General features: G+C 48.8%; 1 protein-coding gene across 1 annotated transcript; it reads left to right on the top strand.

The window, feature by feature from the left end:
• Positions 1–6,522: 6,522 nt before the first annotated feature.
• On the top strand, positions 6,523–7,212 carry LOC149370569 (uncharacterized). The gene has a single exon (XM_089578001.1). It carries the CDS (start codon positions 6,523–6,525, stop codon positions 7,210–7,212), a length of 690 nt encoding a protein of 229 aa, XP_089434127.1.
• The last annotated feature ends 12,005 nt before the right edge of the window (positions 7,213–19,217 follow it).

Raw genomic sequence — 19,217 nt, 5'->3', positions numbered from 1 at the left:
AGCCATAAGGACTCAAGGGATAGTTTTGGCACTAAAGCTAGGGAAGAGGGCAGGTGCAATGCGGTGGCTCTGAGCCCAGAAGAGCATGCACTTTCCGGGAAGGAGGCGGATTCCTGCGGTCGAGAGGATAATACCCATGAGAAAGACGCCGAAGGTTTCAGTGACCAGGGAAAAGTAGTCCTTGGGTCATTTGAGGAAGGTCATGATGGAAGTTCTGTGAAGGCCGAGCTTAATAGGAACCAGGAGCAAACTGCTAGTTTCAGAAATCCCATCGAAAAAAAAAGCCGAGCGACCTGCTTTGTTCGCGAGCACTGTCAGTGCTAATAAAGAAGCGACGGTCTCTAAATCTGAGGCCGAGGCTATTTTGAAAAGTGAGGCTGGCGTTTTCTCTCAGGAAGAGAATAGTGAGCTCACCGGTCGGCGCAATGGGGAATCAAGGGAGAGATTTCTTCGGTGCGGCCGGCGAATAATAGCAGCCAAAGTTTGGGGACGACGCTTTGCTGTAAAGAGATTGATCGCGAGTCAATCGAGTACGCCGCCAAAAGCCAAGGTCAGAACGCAACGTTAGCCAAAGAGTGTGGTTGAGGTCAAATTGCGGGCCAGGGAGTTAATGTCGTAGGGTCAAGCTGTAAGCCTCAGGACAGCAAGTTATGCTCAGGAGAAAGTAAAGTGCAATCGGGGCGGTTAGATACTGCGACGCGCAGTGCATCACCGAAAGCACGAGCCGATAGCTCGAATTCTAGAGAGAAATGCGGCTCGGTGCTGCGTCAAAGAGCAGAGGCGAAGGGTGATGGCACCGCGAGAAAGGGAGGCGCGCAGGACAGAACAGTTAGGGCAGTTTCAGGAAGGCGACCACGCGCAAAGGGAGCAAAGACGAGGGGTGCTCTCGAGAGAACGGGCAAAGTACGGGCCGAGGACATTGTCAGGTTAAAGGCCGGGCAACAGCGTAATCGTCCGAGACTGTCATCACGGTACTCCAGACGCGGCAGGCGCCGAAAAAGGGCCAGACTGACTGGGCGCGTTCAGAAAAAGCGAAAGCCACCTGACCGATTGTGGCGACCCTAGGGTAGTTTTTGCAGGACGGGTGAACCTCGCAGCGGGTCGCAGAGAAGCACGCCCAGCTACCGCAAGAAAGAACGCCGCAATATGCGCTCCAGTCGAAGGACATTGCTGAATCGAGAAAGGAGTTCTCGTAGGCGTTTCTTTCATAAGCGACCGTCCCCCCATCGCATACAACTGTTCAGACACTGCTCGGGTGTTGAAGACGCGCGACCGGGGTGCGGCGGAACAAATCGTAGTTGCATGGCGTCTGGGTCTCGCAGGTGTCAACGCGCAGTTAAGCCCTTCGAAATTCGTCGATTAACGGTTGCTCAGGCCAGTGTTGGTCTGCGACCACGCAGGGCGCGGTTGAAGAATAGGCAACCCCTTTGAGCCGCGGCGCGGCTCGTAATTAGCAGATTCCGAGAATGAGTCTCTGCTGTTTGCTTTCTTCTTTTTTTTTCTTTCCTACAGAAAAATGTTTTCAGCAGGTATAGGTTTCGGACGCGTTGTTAACATTGGGAACGTTTCTTTTGATGTGATGAAGATTGTTTTGAAACATGCACTAGTGGTGCCTATGTGTAGCAGCGTCCGCTAAAACGCGAAGTGCTAGCCAGACGGGCCATTGTAGGCCACTGGCATAGGCGCCTGGAGTCGCTTGATTTTATGGCATTAGGGAAATTTATGTGGCTTTGTCTCTGATACTGAGCGAAGCTTTGCAGGGTTATGCAAGGTTTACAAGAAGGGAAATCTCAACGGCAACGCTGATGGCTTAAGTCGAGGTCCCTAACGTGAGAATCAGCATCAAAGTTGCTGTTTGTGGTGTTGGTTTTCCTGATGTAGGATTTTGAACCTATTGGTTTAGTTTATTGTTTCAAAGTGAGACGGGCTTTGCAGTGTAATGTGCCGATTTGTGGGCATTTTCTAAGTGCAGCTGGACTACTACCAGGGATTAAATGGCTTTGTAAGAGGGAAATAGCCTGGCATTGCTTAGTGGGTATTTGTCGTGCTTGCTGACTGAGCGGTTGGGTTTTCGGCGAGGTTCTAACGCTAGCAGAGTACGAGTCACTTTGAAGTCACTTTTCAGTGCCCTTCGTGAACCTGGACGTGCGAAGAAAGCCTTCGGGGTGCGCTGAGCTCCAGAAGCGCCGAGAGAGACCGACTCCGGTTAAGAGCAGCCTCGGGCGACATCCCTCCATACAGCGGATGCAGTCCCCTGTCCATCGGGATCTCCTTCTCCCGGCGGGGCAGTCTGTTACGTTTCGCCTTCGTCGTGTGGAAGAAAACGCCGTGGCTGCAGCGGAACGCCGAGTAGCCCCGAAAGGCACGTTGGGTCAACGCCTGGGTTACCCACGGAAGCCGCGTCCGTCGGCCAGGATGAAGTTTTGAGCGGGCGTCTCCCCTACACCGCGTGCGAACGCACGTTCGAACGCAAGAAATGCGCGGGAAGGCCGCTGGTGGACATTCCAGCGTCTGCGCGACATGGATGGCATATTTCTCACTCTCCCAGCACGTGACCGGGGCGTGATTCGTCAGGAGAGAGTGTGTGTGGTTGGTGCCACAGTGAACTTCTTTCCTCGGCAGGCCCGGCCATCATCTAGGGAACCTAGGGAAAGAGAACACTTTAAAAACTCGGCAGCGAGAACGGCCGAGGGGTCTCATCATGTGGTCTCATCATCAAGCGTTTCAGCATTGAGCGTCTCGTCATCGAGCTCCTTTGTACATAATGTAAATTAGTTGTATAAAGTTTTCTCTCTCTGTTTTTCCAGCAGCCTCGTCTCCGACCTCCCTCATTCCATCTCTGGCCCGACCATGCTACCGTGATCTTTAACATCCTTTGCCTTTTCCAGTGGTATTGCTTTCGTTTATGCGAAGCATACTACTTTAGCTACCACTTCAGCCCTTCACCGTGGTTATGCACCTCCAAATCACGTGATACATGACGTCACACCACATGACACGATGACGTCACGACAGTAGAGAAACGGGGGCCCACCTCGCGCCGTCGCTGTGGTTGTGCGCCTCCAAATCACGTGATACATGACGTCACACCACGTGGCACGATGACGTCACGACAGTGGAGAAACGGGGCCCACCTCGCACCGTCGCTGTGGCTGTGCGCCTCCAAATCACGTGACACGATGATGCCACACCACGTGACACAATGACGTCACGGCAGTGGAGAAACTGGGGCCTACCTCGCGCCGTCACTGTGGTTGTGCGCCTCCAAATCACCTGATACATGACGTCACACCACGTGACACGATAACGTCACGACAGTGGAGAAACGGGGGCCCACCTCGCGCCGTCGCTGTGGTTGTGCGCCTCCAAATTACGCGACACGATGATGCTTCGCATTCTCCAGGCTTAACCAAGTTGAGCCTCAGCCATGTTTGAGCCGGTCATCAAGAATAAACTTTTTGTGAGATGAAAAAGACGACATTCTATCGGCTTTCGAGATGTCCCCAAAAGGATATGAAAAGTGTTGGTAGCACGTCATGGGTGCTGCTTGAACCCAGGGCCCCTAATGCCCGTTGCGTGACAGGTCAAAACATATGTCGCCGCGGGTACTATTCCTGCCCAGTCGGTAAGCGTCGTGTTCTGTTGTGTTGGGTTTAATGGCGCATAAGCAGCTATGGCTATCATGCGCCACGCTCATTGCATAGAAAATTGTTTTATATAGGAGGTTATACAAAAGTGTAAATCAGCGATGGTGTAAAGGGCTTAAAAAGTTAATTCGTGCAAGCTAGTCAAAAAAAATGAGGCAACATTTTAGAAGTCACTTATGGTAAAAGCTTAAAAATGGTCAGGTAACCTCAGCAGCCATCCTTGGCTGGGAAAGGATTTCGAGGTTCCCACCCGATGGAATAGGGACCTCAGCCGTCTTCTCGGGAATGAGAGATTGGCTGAGGTATTTCAAAAACAGGTGCTGCAGTGGGTTAAAAATGATAGTTTATCGAGAAAACCAGCTACTCCTAAAGAGCTAAAACAGAACTTATCTCAACAATTGCATTATCACCCATCACCCAAGAGTACCATTGGATGAACAGGTATGTGTTGATTATAAAATTGATTGAAGTACGTTTTTCTTAGTGTTTCGAATTTTGAGCATGACATTAAAATATGGTTTATTGTGAGGTCGTCTCTACATCTTTCACAAAAAGGTTTGTCTTTTTTCGTCATTAGGATGTTGTGTGTAAGGTGTGTGTGTTCTATGCGGAGACGGCATAAAATTACCTCCATAAAACGTTCCTTGTGAGAACAGGTGTTCCATTCCCCGAGGACAGGTTTTACATAATGTAACTTCTTGTTTATTTTATTATCCCAAGTTGTCTGCCATTTAGTCTTCAAGTTAAAATGTATTAATTTGATGCAGTCTTTATGGGGTGTACTGATTTTTTTTATTTCGTGACAGTGAGCTTGTGCAGCACACTAGTCGGCTCTTTCATTTCCAGCTATTCCTGTATGAATTGGCACTCAGCAGAATTTTATTGTATGCCACTGCGTTGGGATTTTTTCAATGTTGTGTATTATGCTTCCGAATAATGGTTCGGCTGCATTTCTGGGATGTAAAGCCATGAGCGTTTTGAGTGAGTCCGTGTAGATGATCCTGTTTTCGATATTGCTACTTATTATTCTACCAACAGCTACAGAAACCGCATAACAATCGGCGGTAAAAATGTACGTACAGTTTGGCAGTCTTACTGTTTTTTCCCAGTCTCCTTGAACTACCGCGCTTCCTATATAATCAGCTGTTTTTGACCTGGTAGTGTAAAACTCTGTGTGATAAGCACATTTTTCTTGGAATGCCAAGTATTCCTGTAGTATGTTTTCGCGTGGTGTCTGTGTTTTTCCGAAAATATTTTAATGTAAATTCACATACAGTGGGCAGGCTGTACCATGGGGGCAGCGGATTGAGCCCTGAGGCGACGTCAAGAAGGGCATCCAGTTTTGCTAAAATTTGCCGCGTCGAGGATAGTTGCCAGAGGTCTGGTTGAGTGTGGTTTGTTGTTGAACAGTGTTCTGCAGGTGCACTTTGTAACTATGGAATAACAGAGGTGTTTCGGCAGGGAACGGATTTTCAGGACATATGCGCATGTGTACATAGTTATTCTGTCTGTAAGGGAGGGTTCGTTGGTTTCGAAATAGAGACTATTTATCCGGGATGCTCTGTATGCACCAGACGAGAGACGTAAACCAAGGATATGTACTGGGTCCAAACGCTTCAGATAAGATGGCCTCGCAGAGCCATAAAAAACGCATCCATAGTCTATGGTCGAGCGTACTGCAGACCGGTAGATTTGTAAAAGACATGTTCTATCAGATCCCTACCGCTTTCGTGACAGTACATTGAGTATATTAAGGGAATGGGAGGCTTTCTTTTTGATGATACTTATGTGTGACATAAACGACAGTTTTTTGTCAAATGTTACGCACAAAAATTGATGTTCATGTTTTACTGGAAGTACAGTTTCATTTAAGTACAGGGTGGTATCAGTCTGCAAACCTCTTCTGAGCGAGAAAAGGACAGCAACTGTTTTTGTAGGTAGAACTTAAACGCAATCTTGTCTGCCCAAACTGAAAGTCAGTTTAATGTCAGTTGTATCTGTAGTTCACAGGTTGATAGGCTGGAGGATGTGCATACTATTGGATGGTCATCGACATATAAAGAATGCACAAGCGCTTATTCCTTAAACTATCCTTTTTAAATTGGCACCCTAATATTCTAGACTGGATTAAAGAATTCTTAGCTAACCGTTCTCAGTTTGTTTCTATTAACAATCACAACTCAAGCACTCTCCCTATAACATCCGGCGTTCCACAGGGATCTGCGCTCGGACCGCTTTTATTCAAGAATCGTGTAAAATTGACATACTGGCCGACGACTGTGTAATTTATCGTACCGTTACTAACACTTATGATCAAGTGACTCTTCAAAATGATCTGGACCGCGTCCATGAATGGTGTGACCTCTGGCTAATGACAATGTACCGTGCCATCGTGGTCCGGCAGCAGAAGACGACGACTGTCCCAGTACGCCTGCCAAGCACGCGCAGACTGGATTTCGTGGCTGCTTAACTGCAAGGCCGGCGCAGCGCTGTTCCGTTCCAGCCTGGCTGAGCGCATGCCGCCGAATATATTTGTGGAGACTCGACGGTCACTGGTGCCTACGATTCGTCTCCACAAATTTGGTGGCTCCAGACTTCGCGTCTTCGTTCTCTGCTCCTGCCCTGCGCTTTGCATCAGCCGCTTCGCTAGGCCTACCACTGCCCGGAGATCGAGACCCCGCCTACCTTCCATCTTGTAAGCCCTGGCCATGGATCCCTCCACTCCTGTGCCGTCTCCGCCGCCTCGCACGCTGCCACCTCATGAGTCCGCTGTCTCCGCCCTCAAGCTCCCGACTTCAGGTCATCGGACTCGGAACTTTGGTTCCTCACCATCGAGGCCTTGTTCCGCCGGCACCGCATCACGTCACAGGTGACCATGTTCGGCCATGTCATTGGTGCACTCACGCCTGCTACTGCTGGGGTTGTTCGCGACGTCCAGTGCTCTCGGCCTGCCGATCGCCCATACGATCATCTCAAAGCGATGCTCATCCAGAGAACTACTGAAACGGAGCCGCGTCGCCTGCAGCAGCTCCTTACCTCAGAAGAGCTCGGAGATCGCAAACCTACCGAGCTGTTGCTTCGCATGACCCCCCTGGCTGGAGACTTGGCTACTTCCCACGACAGCGCGCTCCTGCGGGAACTCTTCCTGCAGCGCCTGCCTCCGCAGGTGCGCATGATCCTGAGCGCGACTTCGTCTCAGACCCTGGAATCCCTGGCTACGCTGGCGGATAAGATCATGAACGTCGGCTTTCCCTCCGTTGCAACACTTTATCGCCCTCATGCTCCTCGGCTATCGAGCCCAGCTCCTGACGATTGCTATATCGGTCTCACTGCTACTCATGAGGAGCTAGCCCGGCAGGTGGCGCAGCTTACAGCTGAAGTTGCAGCCCTTCGTGCTCGCCGGCCGCAATCGTCGTCTCCACCCCGCCGTAGCAGCCCCAGTTTTTCTGGCAATCGTTCTCCGCCCCCGACGAACCTTTGCTGGTTCCACCGCCGATACGGCTCTCGCGCACGCCACTGCCGCCAGCCCTCCTCCTTCGCAAGAAACGGTCCGGCCGAACACTGAATGCGACCGGTGTCGTCGGCCCGCGATTCAGTCGCTTTTTCCACGTCACTGACCGTGTAACCAAAGTCCGCTAACTCATCGACACTGGTGCCGAGATCTGTGTTCTTCCCCCTACGTTGGCTGAGCGGCGCCGTCCTTTAGACTCTCCTCCTTTGACCGCAGTCAACGGATCCACCATACGGACATACGGCCAGAAGTCGGTAACGCTTGAACTCGGACTCCACCGTACCTTTCGCTGGGTATATGTTATCGCGGACGTGCGCACGCCAATTATCGGCGCCGACTTTCTATGGCACTACAGGCTCCTAGTTGACATGCGGCAACACAGAATACTGGATTCAGAAAGAAGCCTAGTCGTCCAAGGCGTCTCTTGCCGCGCTCCACCACCCCGGCTCCTCCGGGCGCGCAGCACCGTTTCCAACCCTTGGTCCAGCATCCTTGCTGAGTATCCAGATGTCTTCCAACCCCCGTCCCTCCAAGCGCCAGTCGCTCCCAACGTGACTCATCATATTGTGACGACTGGGCCTCCCGTGTTTGCTCGCGCTCGTCGCCTCGCACCGGATCGCCTCGCTGTCGCCAAACAGGAATTTGAGCATATGCTAGAACTTGGCTTTATCCGCCCCTCCTCCGGTGCTTGGGCATCGCCTCTCCACATGGTGCCCAAAAAGACCAGCGACTGGCGGCCGCGCGGCGATTACCGGGCCCTCAACTAGGCCACAGTACCTGACCGCTACCCGATTCCCCACATCCAAGATTTTACATCGGCTCTACATGGCTGCACAGTCTTCAGCAAAGTCGATCTTGTGAAGGCATATCATCAGACTCCTGTGGAACCGTCGGGTATCCCGACGACCGCCATTATTACACCTTTTGGCATGTTTGAATATCTGAGGATGCCGTTCGGTCTTCGCAACGCGGCCCAGACTTTTCAGCGGTTCGTTGACCAAGTCCTACGCGGCTTGACGTGCTGTTTTGCCTATCTTGACGACATTCTCGTCTTCATCCCTACGGCAGAGGCCCACAAGCTCCACCTGCGTCAAGTGCTCGAAAGACTCAGCCGCTTTGGTCTCGTCGTCAACGGACCGAAAAGCGAGTTCGGCGTCGCTGAGTTGGACTTTCTCGGCCATCGCGTCAACGCCCATGGCATTCGCCCCTTACCGGGCCGTGCCACTGCTATCAGTCAGTTTCCCCGGCCCACCACCACCCGACAACTGCGCGAATTTCTTGGCCTCGCCAACTATTATCGGCGCTTCATTCCTCGCTGCGGTGCAATACTGCAGCCTCTCCACGACCTTCCCTCGGGACACAGCAAGCCCACCGCTCTTGTTGCTTGGACCGATGCCGCTGACCGCCCATTCAGCGGCATCAAAGCAGCCATTCCCGGAGCGACGCTCCTGGCTCATCCTAAATGTGACGCGCCCACGTCCGTCATGGTTGACGCATCGGACACTGCTGTCAGCGCGGTCTTGCAACAGTTCGTCGCTGGTGTTTGGCAGCCAATTACCTTCTTTTCAAAGAAGCGTGCGCCCCCTGAACGCCGCTACAGCACCTTCGGCCGAGAGCTGCTAGCAATATATTCAGTCGTGAAGCACTTCCGACATTTTCTTGAGGGACGCAACTTTCATAACCTCACTGACCACAAACCTCTGACGTCTGCGCTGGCATCCAGCAGTACTTCCTACGCTCCTCGCGAAATCAGGCAGCTCGCCTACATTTCCGAATTTACCTGCGACATTCGTCACGTCAGCGGCAAGTCCAACATAGTTGCCGACGCTCTTTCTCGTGCTGAAGTCAATGCGACGGACAATGGACGGCCAATCATTGACTTCACGGCTGTGGCTGCTGTCCAACGAGCCGATGCCGAGTTGCAACTGTTTCGCACGCGCGACACCTACCTGGTGTTCGAGGACGTCTTGCTCCCTGACTGCGCCGTTCCCCTCGTTTGTGATACATTAACCGGTCGCTCTCGCCATACCGACGAATCGTCTTTGATGCCCTCCATTCTTTGGCCCATCCTGGAATTCGCGCAACACAGCGCCTTATCACGACTCGTTATGTCTGGCCTCATCAACGTCAACGTTCGCCGCTGGTCGCGCGCGTGCCTGAGCTGTCAGAAAAGCAAAGTGCGTCGACACACTGCGACGCCGCTAGGCATGTTCCGGTCCCCGGACACCCGCTTCAGCCATCTGCACGTCGACATTGTCGGTCCCCTTCCTCCCTTCGGGAACCACCGCTACCTGTTGACCTGCATTGACAGGTTCACGAGATGGCCTGAAGCGATGCCCCTTCTGAACATAACGGCGGAGCCGATCGCAAGGGCACTCATCACACTGTGGATCAGCCGATACGGTGTCCCTTGCACCATTACGACTGATCGTGGTCGTGAAATTGACTCCACCTTATTTGCCAACCTATCTCGGCTCCTCGGCGTCAATCACATCAAGACGAGCTCCTACCACCCGTTTTCCAACGGTATCATTGAGCGTTTTCACCGGCAGCTGAAAGCTTCACTTCTGGCGTCCGCTTTTCCTTCGCCATAGATTGAGCGCCTACCCTTAGTCCTGCTTGGTCTCCGCACTGCACTTCGCAGTGACTCTTCTACCTGTGCAGCAGAGCTAACGTTTGGCGCCACTCTCCGTGTCCCTGGTCAATTCTTCGAGCCCTCACCACCCACGCCTGCTGACGTCTCAGATTACGCCTACCGCCTACTTAGAGCTATGAGCACTGTCGTTCCACCACGTCAGCGGCAGTATTCCCGTCGTGTCCACGTCCCCTCCGACCTTCAGCGGTGCACTCACGTCTTTGTTCGCCACGACGCCGTACGCCCACCCTTACGGCCACTATACGATGGCCCGTACCAAGTGCTCCGGTGTGCTCCTAAGCACTTTCTCCTGCTCATCAACGGCCGGCAGGACACAATCTCAGTTAACCGCCTTAATCCTGCTCATCTTGACACCGACGTCATCGCTAACTGTGCCGCTGCATTCCCTCCCGACCGTGCCAGTCCTCGTCGCGTACGATTTGCGCCAAGAGTATCAGCTTTTCGCCATTCACCCCTCGCTCATGGCTTCATCGCTAGAGGGGGGGCCTGTAGCGTGCCATTGTGGTCCGGCAGCAGAAGACGACGACTGTCCCAGCACGCCTGCCAAGAACGCGCAGACTGGATTTCGTGGCTGCTTAACTGCAAGGCCAGCGCAGCGCTGTTCCGTTCCAGCCTGGCTGAGCGCGTCCAGCCGAATATATTTGTGGAGACCCGACGATGACTGGTGCCTACGATTCGTCTCTACATCAATAAACGCTAAAAAATGCAAACTCGTCTCATTTCACCGTCAACGCAACCCCCTTATTTTTCCCTATACAGCTGCCAACCAATCAATAGAAAGCGTCCAATCGTTCAAGTACTTCGGTGTAACACTCTGCAGTGATCTTTCTTGGCGAACACACGTTACCACTATCATATCATCTGCTAACAGATCTAGGATTCCTAAAACGTCATCTTCGTCATGCACCGCAGCACGTGAAACTTCTAGCTTACAAAACCCTTACTAGACCTAAACTCGAGTACGCCAGTCCCATCTGGAATCCACACTAAATATACCTAACAAATGCACTCGAATCAGTTCAAAACCGCGCCATTCGCTTTGCTCATTTTGCATATTCATATACGTTCAGCGTTTCATCCCTAAAGAATAATTCCGGTCTCAAAAGTCTTGAAGCTCGCCGTCGCGTCGGCTGCATGTGTTTGCTCCACAAGTTTTTCCATAGCCCTCTGAATCAAACACCTTACATTTCTCACCCGACCTGCATATCTCGCCGCACTGCACACCTGTTTCAGATCGCCCGGCCTCTATCGCGCACTCCAACTTTTTCAGGTTCCTTTTCTCCCCGCACCATTATTGACTGGAAGGCCCTAACCGCCGATGTTGCCGCCATCACGTGCCCATCTTCGTTCTTATCCTCTGTAACCACTTGTATCATACTGCAATGAGATGTATTTATTATTGTTGAATATATTAGCCCTCCCCTTATGTAATAACCCCTGAAGGGGGTCATTAAGGTGAATAAAGTGAACTGAAAGTGAATAATGGACTTTGGAACTACCTTGACTATGGCATTCATTTTCATGAGAAACAGGGTAGTACTTAAAATACACCCCTGCGGTACCCAATTTTCCTCAACGAATTTTTCGGAAAGGGTGGAACCTAGGCGTACATGAAATGAATGGTCAGAAAGAAAATCTTTTCAGCAGTTCAACATCCTTCCACGGATACCTAGGTCCGCTAGGTCGCGGAGTATGCCAAACCTCCAGGTGGTACCATACGCCTTCTCCATGTCAAATTATACTGCTAGGCAGTGTTGTTTATGTATGAATGCTTCTCTAACTATTTCCTAGGCTGACGAGATGGTCAGTTGCTGAACAAGATTTTTTAAAACCACATTGGTGGATGTCGAGAAGTTAACGATTTATTTTTAATAAATATCACCGTCATGACTCTCCAACACAGCTCTTAAGAGAAGCCGACCTTCCCACTATACAAAACCGAGCCCGACTACTGCGCCTCAAGTTTCTTTTCCTTCTGCTTAATAGAGGTGTGAAAGTCGATACGAGTAAGTACTTAATACAGTCAAACACACGCATTACCAGAACAAAGTACCAAAGGCACTTAACTGAGTACAGATTTCACAGTGATATACTTAAGGTAATCTTTCTTCCCACAAGCAATCCGTGAGTGGAATAGTCTGCCATGCGATGCTATCAACTGTGCATCACTCGAAGATTTCATCGCCAACATATCACGCTTTGTTTTGCAATGACGACTGCGATGCTGGTGCTCTGTACTCTTGTACTCTTGTTTTCCTTGATGACGACGACATCCCGACTTTCGTATCTGACTCTTGCTTATTTTTCTTTCTAACCTTATTGATCGTTTCTCATGACAGTATCATTCGTCAGCAGCTATTGTTTCCTTTCTTGCTCCCTAACTTTAAAACTTGTCCGCATGCATGTTACTGTGGTTGTTTTTTTTTCTTGTTTAGTTTCTTTTTCCTTTCACGTGCCTAAGTTCTCAAATATGCGACGCTCCTATTTTGCTATTTTTGTTTTAGCTTTTGTATAATGCATGTTGCCTTGCTGGACTACGATCGCCTTTGTGTTTACACTTACTTGAACTGTGTTATTTTAGTGTATATGATGTCCCTCTCCTGCGACGGCCTCAAATGTGAGGATAGCAGCACGTTCAAATAAAATAAATAAGTTCTAAGAACAAACCTCACCCTAATGTTCACAACGCTTTCGAACGATTTTGCGAGACAGCTTGTAAGGGCTATGGGCCTGTAACTGCTAGGAGAGGTCGGTGGTTTTCCGCGTTTCAAGAAGGACACAATAATGGCTTTTTTCCATGCTTCCGGTGTTTTTCCTGACATTCATATTTTGTTAAAAATCTCAAAATTCTTTCTACAGATGGCCGAGAAAGATGTGCTAGCATTTCATAATGAATTTGATCAGGGCCGGGCGCAGTCTGTTTCCCAGCAGATAAAACTGTCTATTTCATGAATTGCGGTAAACTATTGTATGCTTCATTTGTGCAGGCGCTTTTAGGAAGTCTTTGTTTCTCAGATGTGCTTTTGTACTGTAAAAATTGTTCTGTGTAGTGTGAAGAGCTGGAAACCTGCGAGAAATGTTCGCCTAAGATGTCTGCTTGTTCCTCTATACTTGTTTGTGCACCAGGGTCTGTAAGAAAGATAATTGTGAAAGGGAGAAGCTACCATTCAGTTTTCAAACTTGCTCCCACATTTGTTTGAATGTGATGGAACTGTTCATAGATAATATGTAGCTTTGCCATGAGGTTTTTGCCGCACTGCGATGGATATGTCGTGCTTTTGCGCGCTTTTTATATGTTATAAGATTCTCGGCAGTTGGATACCTGCGAAAAATTCCCCAGGCTTTATTCTGCTTCTTTTTTGCTTCTCTGCAGCTATGTAGAGCTTCCAACAACGCGGTTTGGAAGGAATGATTGATGGTGGTGATGACAAGCTAATTACTGTAGGAAGGTGATCACTTCCATATAGATTTTCAAGAACATCCCATTTAAAATCAGTAAAAACGGAGGGTGAACTAAAAGACAGGTCTATGCAACTCATTTTAGCTGAACATAGATAGAAATATGTGGGTTTGCCTATAATAAGCAGGGAAACGTTATTGCACAGAATAAAATCTTCTAAACCCCCAACAATAGTGTCAGTCTGTTCGCATCCCCAAAACCCAGAATGGGCATTAAAATCGCCTACAAAAAGATATGGCTCGGGTAACTGCTTAAAAAGTTCTTCTAGAGTATGAAGTGTTACGGTGAGATGGAGTGCAAGATATACAGAGCATATGGTAATTGTTCTAAAATTAATAACGCTGACTGCAATTGCTTCGTATTTTGTTTGGAGCCTGATCTCACGGGTTGCAACACTGTTCGGGACAACAATAGCAACACCGCCAGAGAGCCTACTTGCCTGCCCACGGTCACGGCGAAAGACTTTATGGTTTTTAGAAATATTTTTATTCAAATGTCCCTAGTTGGTCTTCTGCAGACGCAGCGCTAGAGGAGATAGAGAATTTGAGACATCTGTTGAATCACTATAGTAATTTGACTTCCACGGCAGTTCCAGTGGATGAGGAACGCCATGATGATTTTGAGGGGGAATGTATTCAGACCTTCGGTACCTCCTTGTTGAGGGCCTGTTATTAGTTTTTTTTTCTTTTTTGCGATCAAGAGAGCTCCACCTCCGCAGCGGCAAAGGCGAGCTTTGACTTGTGGCTATCGCCTCAGTGGAGGCGGTGCACTTCCGCGGAGAACCCGCGGGCAGAGGGGTTGCGGGCTTGTCCCAACTGGGGGAAGCCTTGCGGGCTGCTGACTTGGTGGCCGGCAAGCCCATTTCGGGGGTGCTATAGCAGCTACCGCTGCATCTGCCTGGGGCGCGGATGGCCCTGCCTCAGTCTCACTGTGTGTGAGCTGGGCCGGTGCCGTAGGCCGGGATGGTGCACCGCGCCCACGCACCACATAGGCGAAGTTTGTATGTGCGGTGAAAGAGACTGTGCCTGGAGTCATTGCGTACCGCTGCCTTGCCTCTTCGAATGTTACATTTTCTTTGTTCTTGATGGTAATTACTTCATTTTCTTTTTTCCATGCAGGACACGACCTTAAATCAGCGGCGTGATCGCCTTCGCAGTTCGCACAGCGTGGCGTGCCATCTCAGAGGTCGAATTTGTGGTCATTCGAGGCACGTTTGGCACAGCTGTCACGGCCGCGGCAGCTTTCAGAGCTATGGCCGAACCTCTGGCACTTGAAGCAGCGTCGAGGGTTGGGTATATATGGACGAACAGAGAATTTTGCGTATCCTACCTCGATTGACTCGCGCAGGGTGCAGGAGGCAAAGGTCAGGACTAGGTGTTTTGGCGGAATTTCTTTGTTTTCTTTGCGTATTTTGATTCTGTAGGCATTGGTTATATTTTGATCGGACAGTCCTTCTAACATTTCCTCTTCGGTCAGGGGCAGAAAATCGTTGTCGGAGATTGCACCACGTACTGTGCTTAATGATCTGTGTGGTGTTGCAGACACAGGGATGTCACCGAAGGTCTCAAAGTTTGCTAGTTTTGATCTTTGAGTGATGTCGAGGATTTCAAGCAAGAGGTCTCTCCACTAGCCAATTTGGTCACCCTGTACTTCGGACCCAAGGAATCTGTGAGGACTTTAGAGACTGTGAAAGGAGATATGAGTCTGGCTGGTTTTAAATTTTGTTCACTCTGAGCGATGTGGAATTTCGCGAAAGATGTTTTCTTTTTGTTGAAGAACTGTGAGGTTACGTCGGTCCGCCCTCTTTTCAGAGGACGATCATTTCAAAGTAAAGATGCAGCCATAGAAAAAAAATTGTTCTTCGCCCATGGTGCCAGCCACCCACCATGGTGCCAAACAAGGGAACGGGACAGGAAACTTGGAAAACACGCCCAGCCCGCCCCAGCTGTACACCACTGCTATAACCAAATATGACGAAACCCAGGGTAGTTCGCCCCACAAGGTTAACCCTAGCCGCCTATGAAAAGTGAAAAAGGCAACGAAGAGAGGAGGATACAGGAAAGTTGTAAGAAAGGAGATAGGAAAGTGCAAGATGGAGAGGAGAACAGGAAAAGGCGACTGCCGATTTCCCCCGGTCGGGTCAGGCCGGAGGTGCCGTATACAGGAAGCTGTGGCCAAAGTGGTGTGTTGCCTCCGCTGAGGGGCCTTAAAGTCCAAACGCTCGGCATTGGCTCAAGGACCAGGATCCCCTTTTCTCCGGACACGGCGACGCCAAGCACGGCAAAGCGTGGGTGCCTAGGTCCGTGGTGACGCACTGCTCACCATCACCCCCTGCGGGGATGTCCCTGCGGATGCTCATGAACCCGTGGGGTCGCAACTCACCAACGTCTGCATGAAGCAGACACCACTGCGGGGGAGTCCGTAAGCGTTGCTAATCTTTTTAGCACGGCTGTTAAGCGAGAGTGCTATAATATTTTTGAGTGCCAAGCCTTCTGAAGACGTAATGCATCGACTTCGAATGGATAATAGGGTGGTTACAAATACTATCCGCCACGTTGACGTATAGAATATTTTGAAATCAAGGGGACGTACGGAACGGTAATAGCGAAATAAGAATATTTCGGCGCGGTCTCCAATGCTCCTTCACATGCAGGAAAGCAAGAAGAAACTATACAGGTACCTGTGTACGTCATAAGCAGTTCGTGAAGCGTATTTGAAAAGGATAACAGCGGAGAGGTGTCGAGCTTTGATGAGGAGGGCAGAGGAGCTCGGCTGCTTTTGTCCATAGCGTTGTAGCGCCAGTGCAGCGCCTGTTTTGTCCCCACCAACAATCACGCCTACCTTTTCGTGGTTCGCTACTAAAAATGGCAGTCACTAGTAGAAGGATTATTTGATGGTGGCTTGAATCTGGCTGAATTTTTCCAGCTGCACACATGTACGAAACGACAAAATGGAGTTGACCAGGCAGCATCTACGGACCCGCCTAAGGCTCACTGTCTCTCTTTAGCCCTTTATTTTGATTTTTAATAGTCACAGTGCGTCTTTCAGTTATCACTGTAAAATTTCGGCGGACATCGTTGGCCGAACTACATCCAGCGCGTCAGTCATGCATGCCTAAAAATTTGTCAAGGGAACACACACGCTCTGCAATTATTTTCTGCTTATTTCCTAAATCACTGTGGTGGCTATGCGGCTGTGCTGCTTTCGGAACTCAGCAGCCTTTCGTACTTTTTCAGAGGCCAAACTGAGAGCTCCTTTTCGCCATTTTCTTTTTTTTTTACTTTCCATAACCGACCGCTTTGCGCCCTGCTAATACACTGAAATCGACTTTTATTCAATTGTAAAATACTTTCCGGGCAGTGATCCATAAATCCAAGTATTCCATGGCTGCAATAAAATGAACACCTGCGCTAGATGGTACAGGATAGAAAGAGTGAACCCCACGAATGCAGATAGCAGGAAGTATGGGCAAAAGAGGTGCTAGCTGGTATATTAATTTGATTTTTTGCGTGCAATGGTGGGATAAGGCGCTTAGCGAGTTTTTATTCAGCGGCTACGGAGAGAAATAGCTCTCCAAAAGTTTGTTTGTGTTTTTCGAAAATTCGTTCCATTAAAAGCTCAACTCTGGGAATCGATAGCAAATGACAAATTCAAGAAATACTTACGTCATATATCACATGATACCCTTTCCTCGCCAACACCTCTTGCTGCTTGGCAACTACGTCGGCTGGATAGGCCCCCTTTGTTAACAGCTGCAAAAGTGAAGCACGACAATAAAAACCAAATTTTTCCTTTCGTAGACGTATGTGAGGAACCTACGCTCAACTGGCCTCAACTTGTAGCGACGATTTTCATTGCTCGGGACTAAATCACAGCGTTTTTCTTCGCCCATGCCACACCACGCGTTTTTACTGCAACTAGATATTTTTTAAGGCCAGAAACACTGAAGCGTATACACAAGAAGCCGCATGAGTGCTATTAGACAAAAATGGCGGCATCTACCTGTATGCGCCCGCCGAGAGGAACCTCCGGCGCCCACAGGAAACTGAGCGCGAGAACAGCCCCATAAAATGAGGTAAGAGAGAAAATATACATGGTGGGAAACCGAGAAGCAGTCGTAGTGACGGCCCCAAGAAAGCAGCCAGTGCGCAGATGGGGGAAGCGGCTCTGTGATTTCTATTTTATTTTAGTGCAATGTTTTTAACCTTATAAAAATGCTTTCTACTTACTCCCCCCCCCCCCCCATGTAATGCCCTCAAATGAGGACCTTTGGGGGTATTGTGAATAAATAAATAAATAAATAAGAAGATTACTTGATAAGGTCACTGAGCTAGCGCGAAAGGCTGCATCACCCGGTTAAACAAGCAAAGCAAAATGTGTGTAATGCAACAAGTAGAGAAGCATTAAATTCAGCCACGATTCACAAAGTCATCCAATGTAAGGCCACATGTAAATGAAGCAAATATAAAGCATGACGTATTTAGTGAGCAATAAAAGAAAGCCACAGTAAAGCGAATATATTTGGTGGATATTTGAGGCATTGGGATGCAGACCATTGGAAAAGTATCAAATATTAAAGGATCCTATACAAAAGCCTTATTGTAAAGGCGCATTTTGCTTATGCGCTTTATTGCACTGCACCATCTGAACGCCAGCCAGTATATATTTTGCATTCGTTTTCCGATCGCCCTTTATAGACTCATTTACCGTGAACTCCGAAATGTTTTGCCGCGGCAAGAAAAATACTCCCAGTGGGATATTCTTGTCAAGCCAGGAATTGTTAAGTTGTCTAGTCAGCGTAATGTGGTAAAGGTTTTTGCTCGATGATCTAAGGCCTACAAACTTTACTGCTTCTCACACGTGGTTAAGCACTTTTTACTCAATAAAACATTGGCGCACATCTTGAAATCTGTGTGTGGAGTTCTTTTTTTGGATTTAGGTTTTTTGGGTTTGGGACTAGGAAATCAGTTCATTAAGTCGTAAACGCTTCAAACTAGAACAAGAAGCATAATTTTATCATAAAAAATCAAGACTTTTGCTGCATATTTAAGTTCCGCAATGAAATCGATATATAGAGACGTGAATTACTGTAATTGCTTACCGGCATGATGGTCTCCTAACAATATCTGCCCAGCAGACGTCACCTAAGAATCATGAAAAAGAAACCGATAAGAGTCTACAATGTATATCAAGAGTTCAATGAATCTGTTATATACATTAAAATACAAGAAGAGACAGGAGTAGAAGCTGAACAGCTTCAGAAAGCGCCTGTCCCATTTTTCGTGTTGGCAGTAAAGCTTGATTTTTGCCTTGTTTTATAGCAATTACAGTCTCAAAGTGGCAACATAATATAAGGAACGCCGTAGTGGAAGGCTGCGAAACTTTCAGTCCACTGGCGTTTTTTTTTAATTCGCACTTTGATCGCACAGTGCAAGCGCATCTATCATATCGGTTCCATCAGAGTGCGAGCCCTCCAGCCAAGATCTCATCCGCACCTTTCGGGTCAGCAGCCGAGCATCATAACTACAGAGTAACTGCGGAGGCTGGCAGCAAACCAAAGAAACGTGAAAGAAAAATATCGCTTTCCATACAAAGAGAAAGTAAAAAACCAAGAAAACTGGAATGCTATTCATTGCCCGACCAAACAAAAAGCAACTTGCCAGAGGAAAGAAAACTGACAAAATTGCAAAATGCGGGCAATATTATGATGTCAACCTGCAGACAAAAATAGCTTAGTAACACTATTTCAATACCGAAAGACTCAAACACTTTTTAATATAAACTTGTGTAGTTTATCTGCCAGAAATTAAAAAAAGCACGTTTTGGGTAATATGTACTCTTGGTGTGGCCCCTAACCTCTTTTCTCGATGTAGCCAAGGAGATAAGGGTATGTTTCACGTACTGCCAAATAACCAGAATAATTTCCATTACTTAGTGAAGATT

This window comes from Amblyomma mixtum, chromosome 1, assembly GCF_055824585.1.
Source record: "Amblyomma mixtum isolate Tamu chromosome 1, ASM5582458v1, whole genome shotgun sequence".
In the NCBI taxonomy this organism is placed as follows: domain Eukaryota; kingdom Metazoa; phylum Arthropoda; class Arachnida; order Ixodida; family Ixodidae; genus Amblyomma; species Amblyomma mixtum.
This window is presented reverse-complemented; position numbering and strand designations above follow the sequence as displayed.

Excerpts from the sequence above, each read along its gene's own strand:
- LOC149370569 (XM_089578001.1), top strand. The coding sequence starts at position 6,523 with ATGTTCGGCCATGTCATTGGTGCACTCACGCCTGCTACTGCTGGGGTT.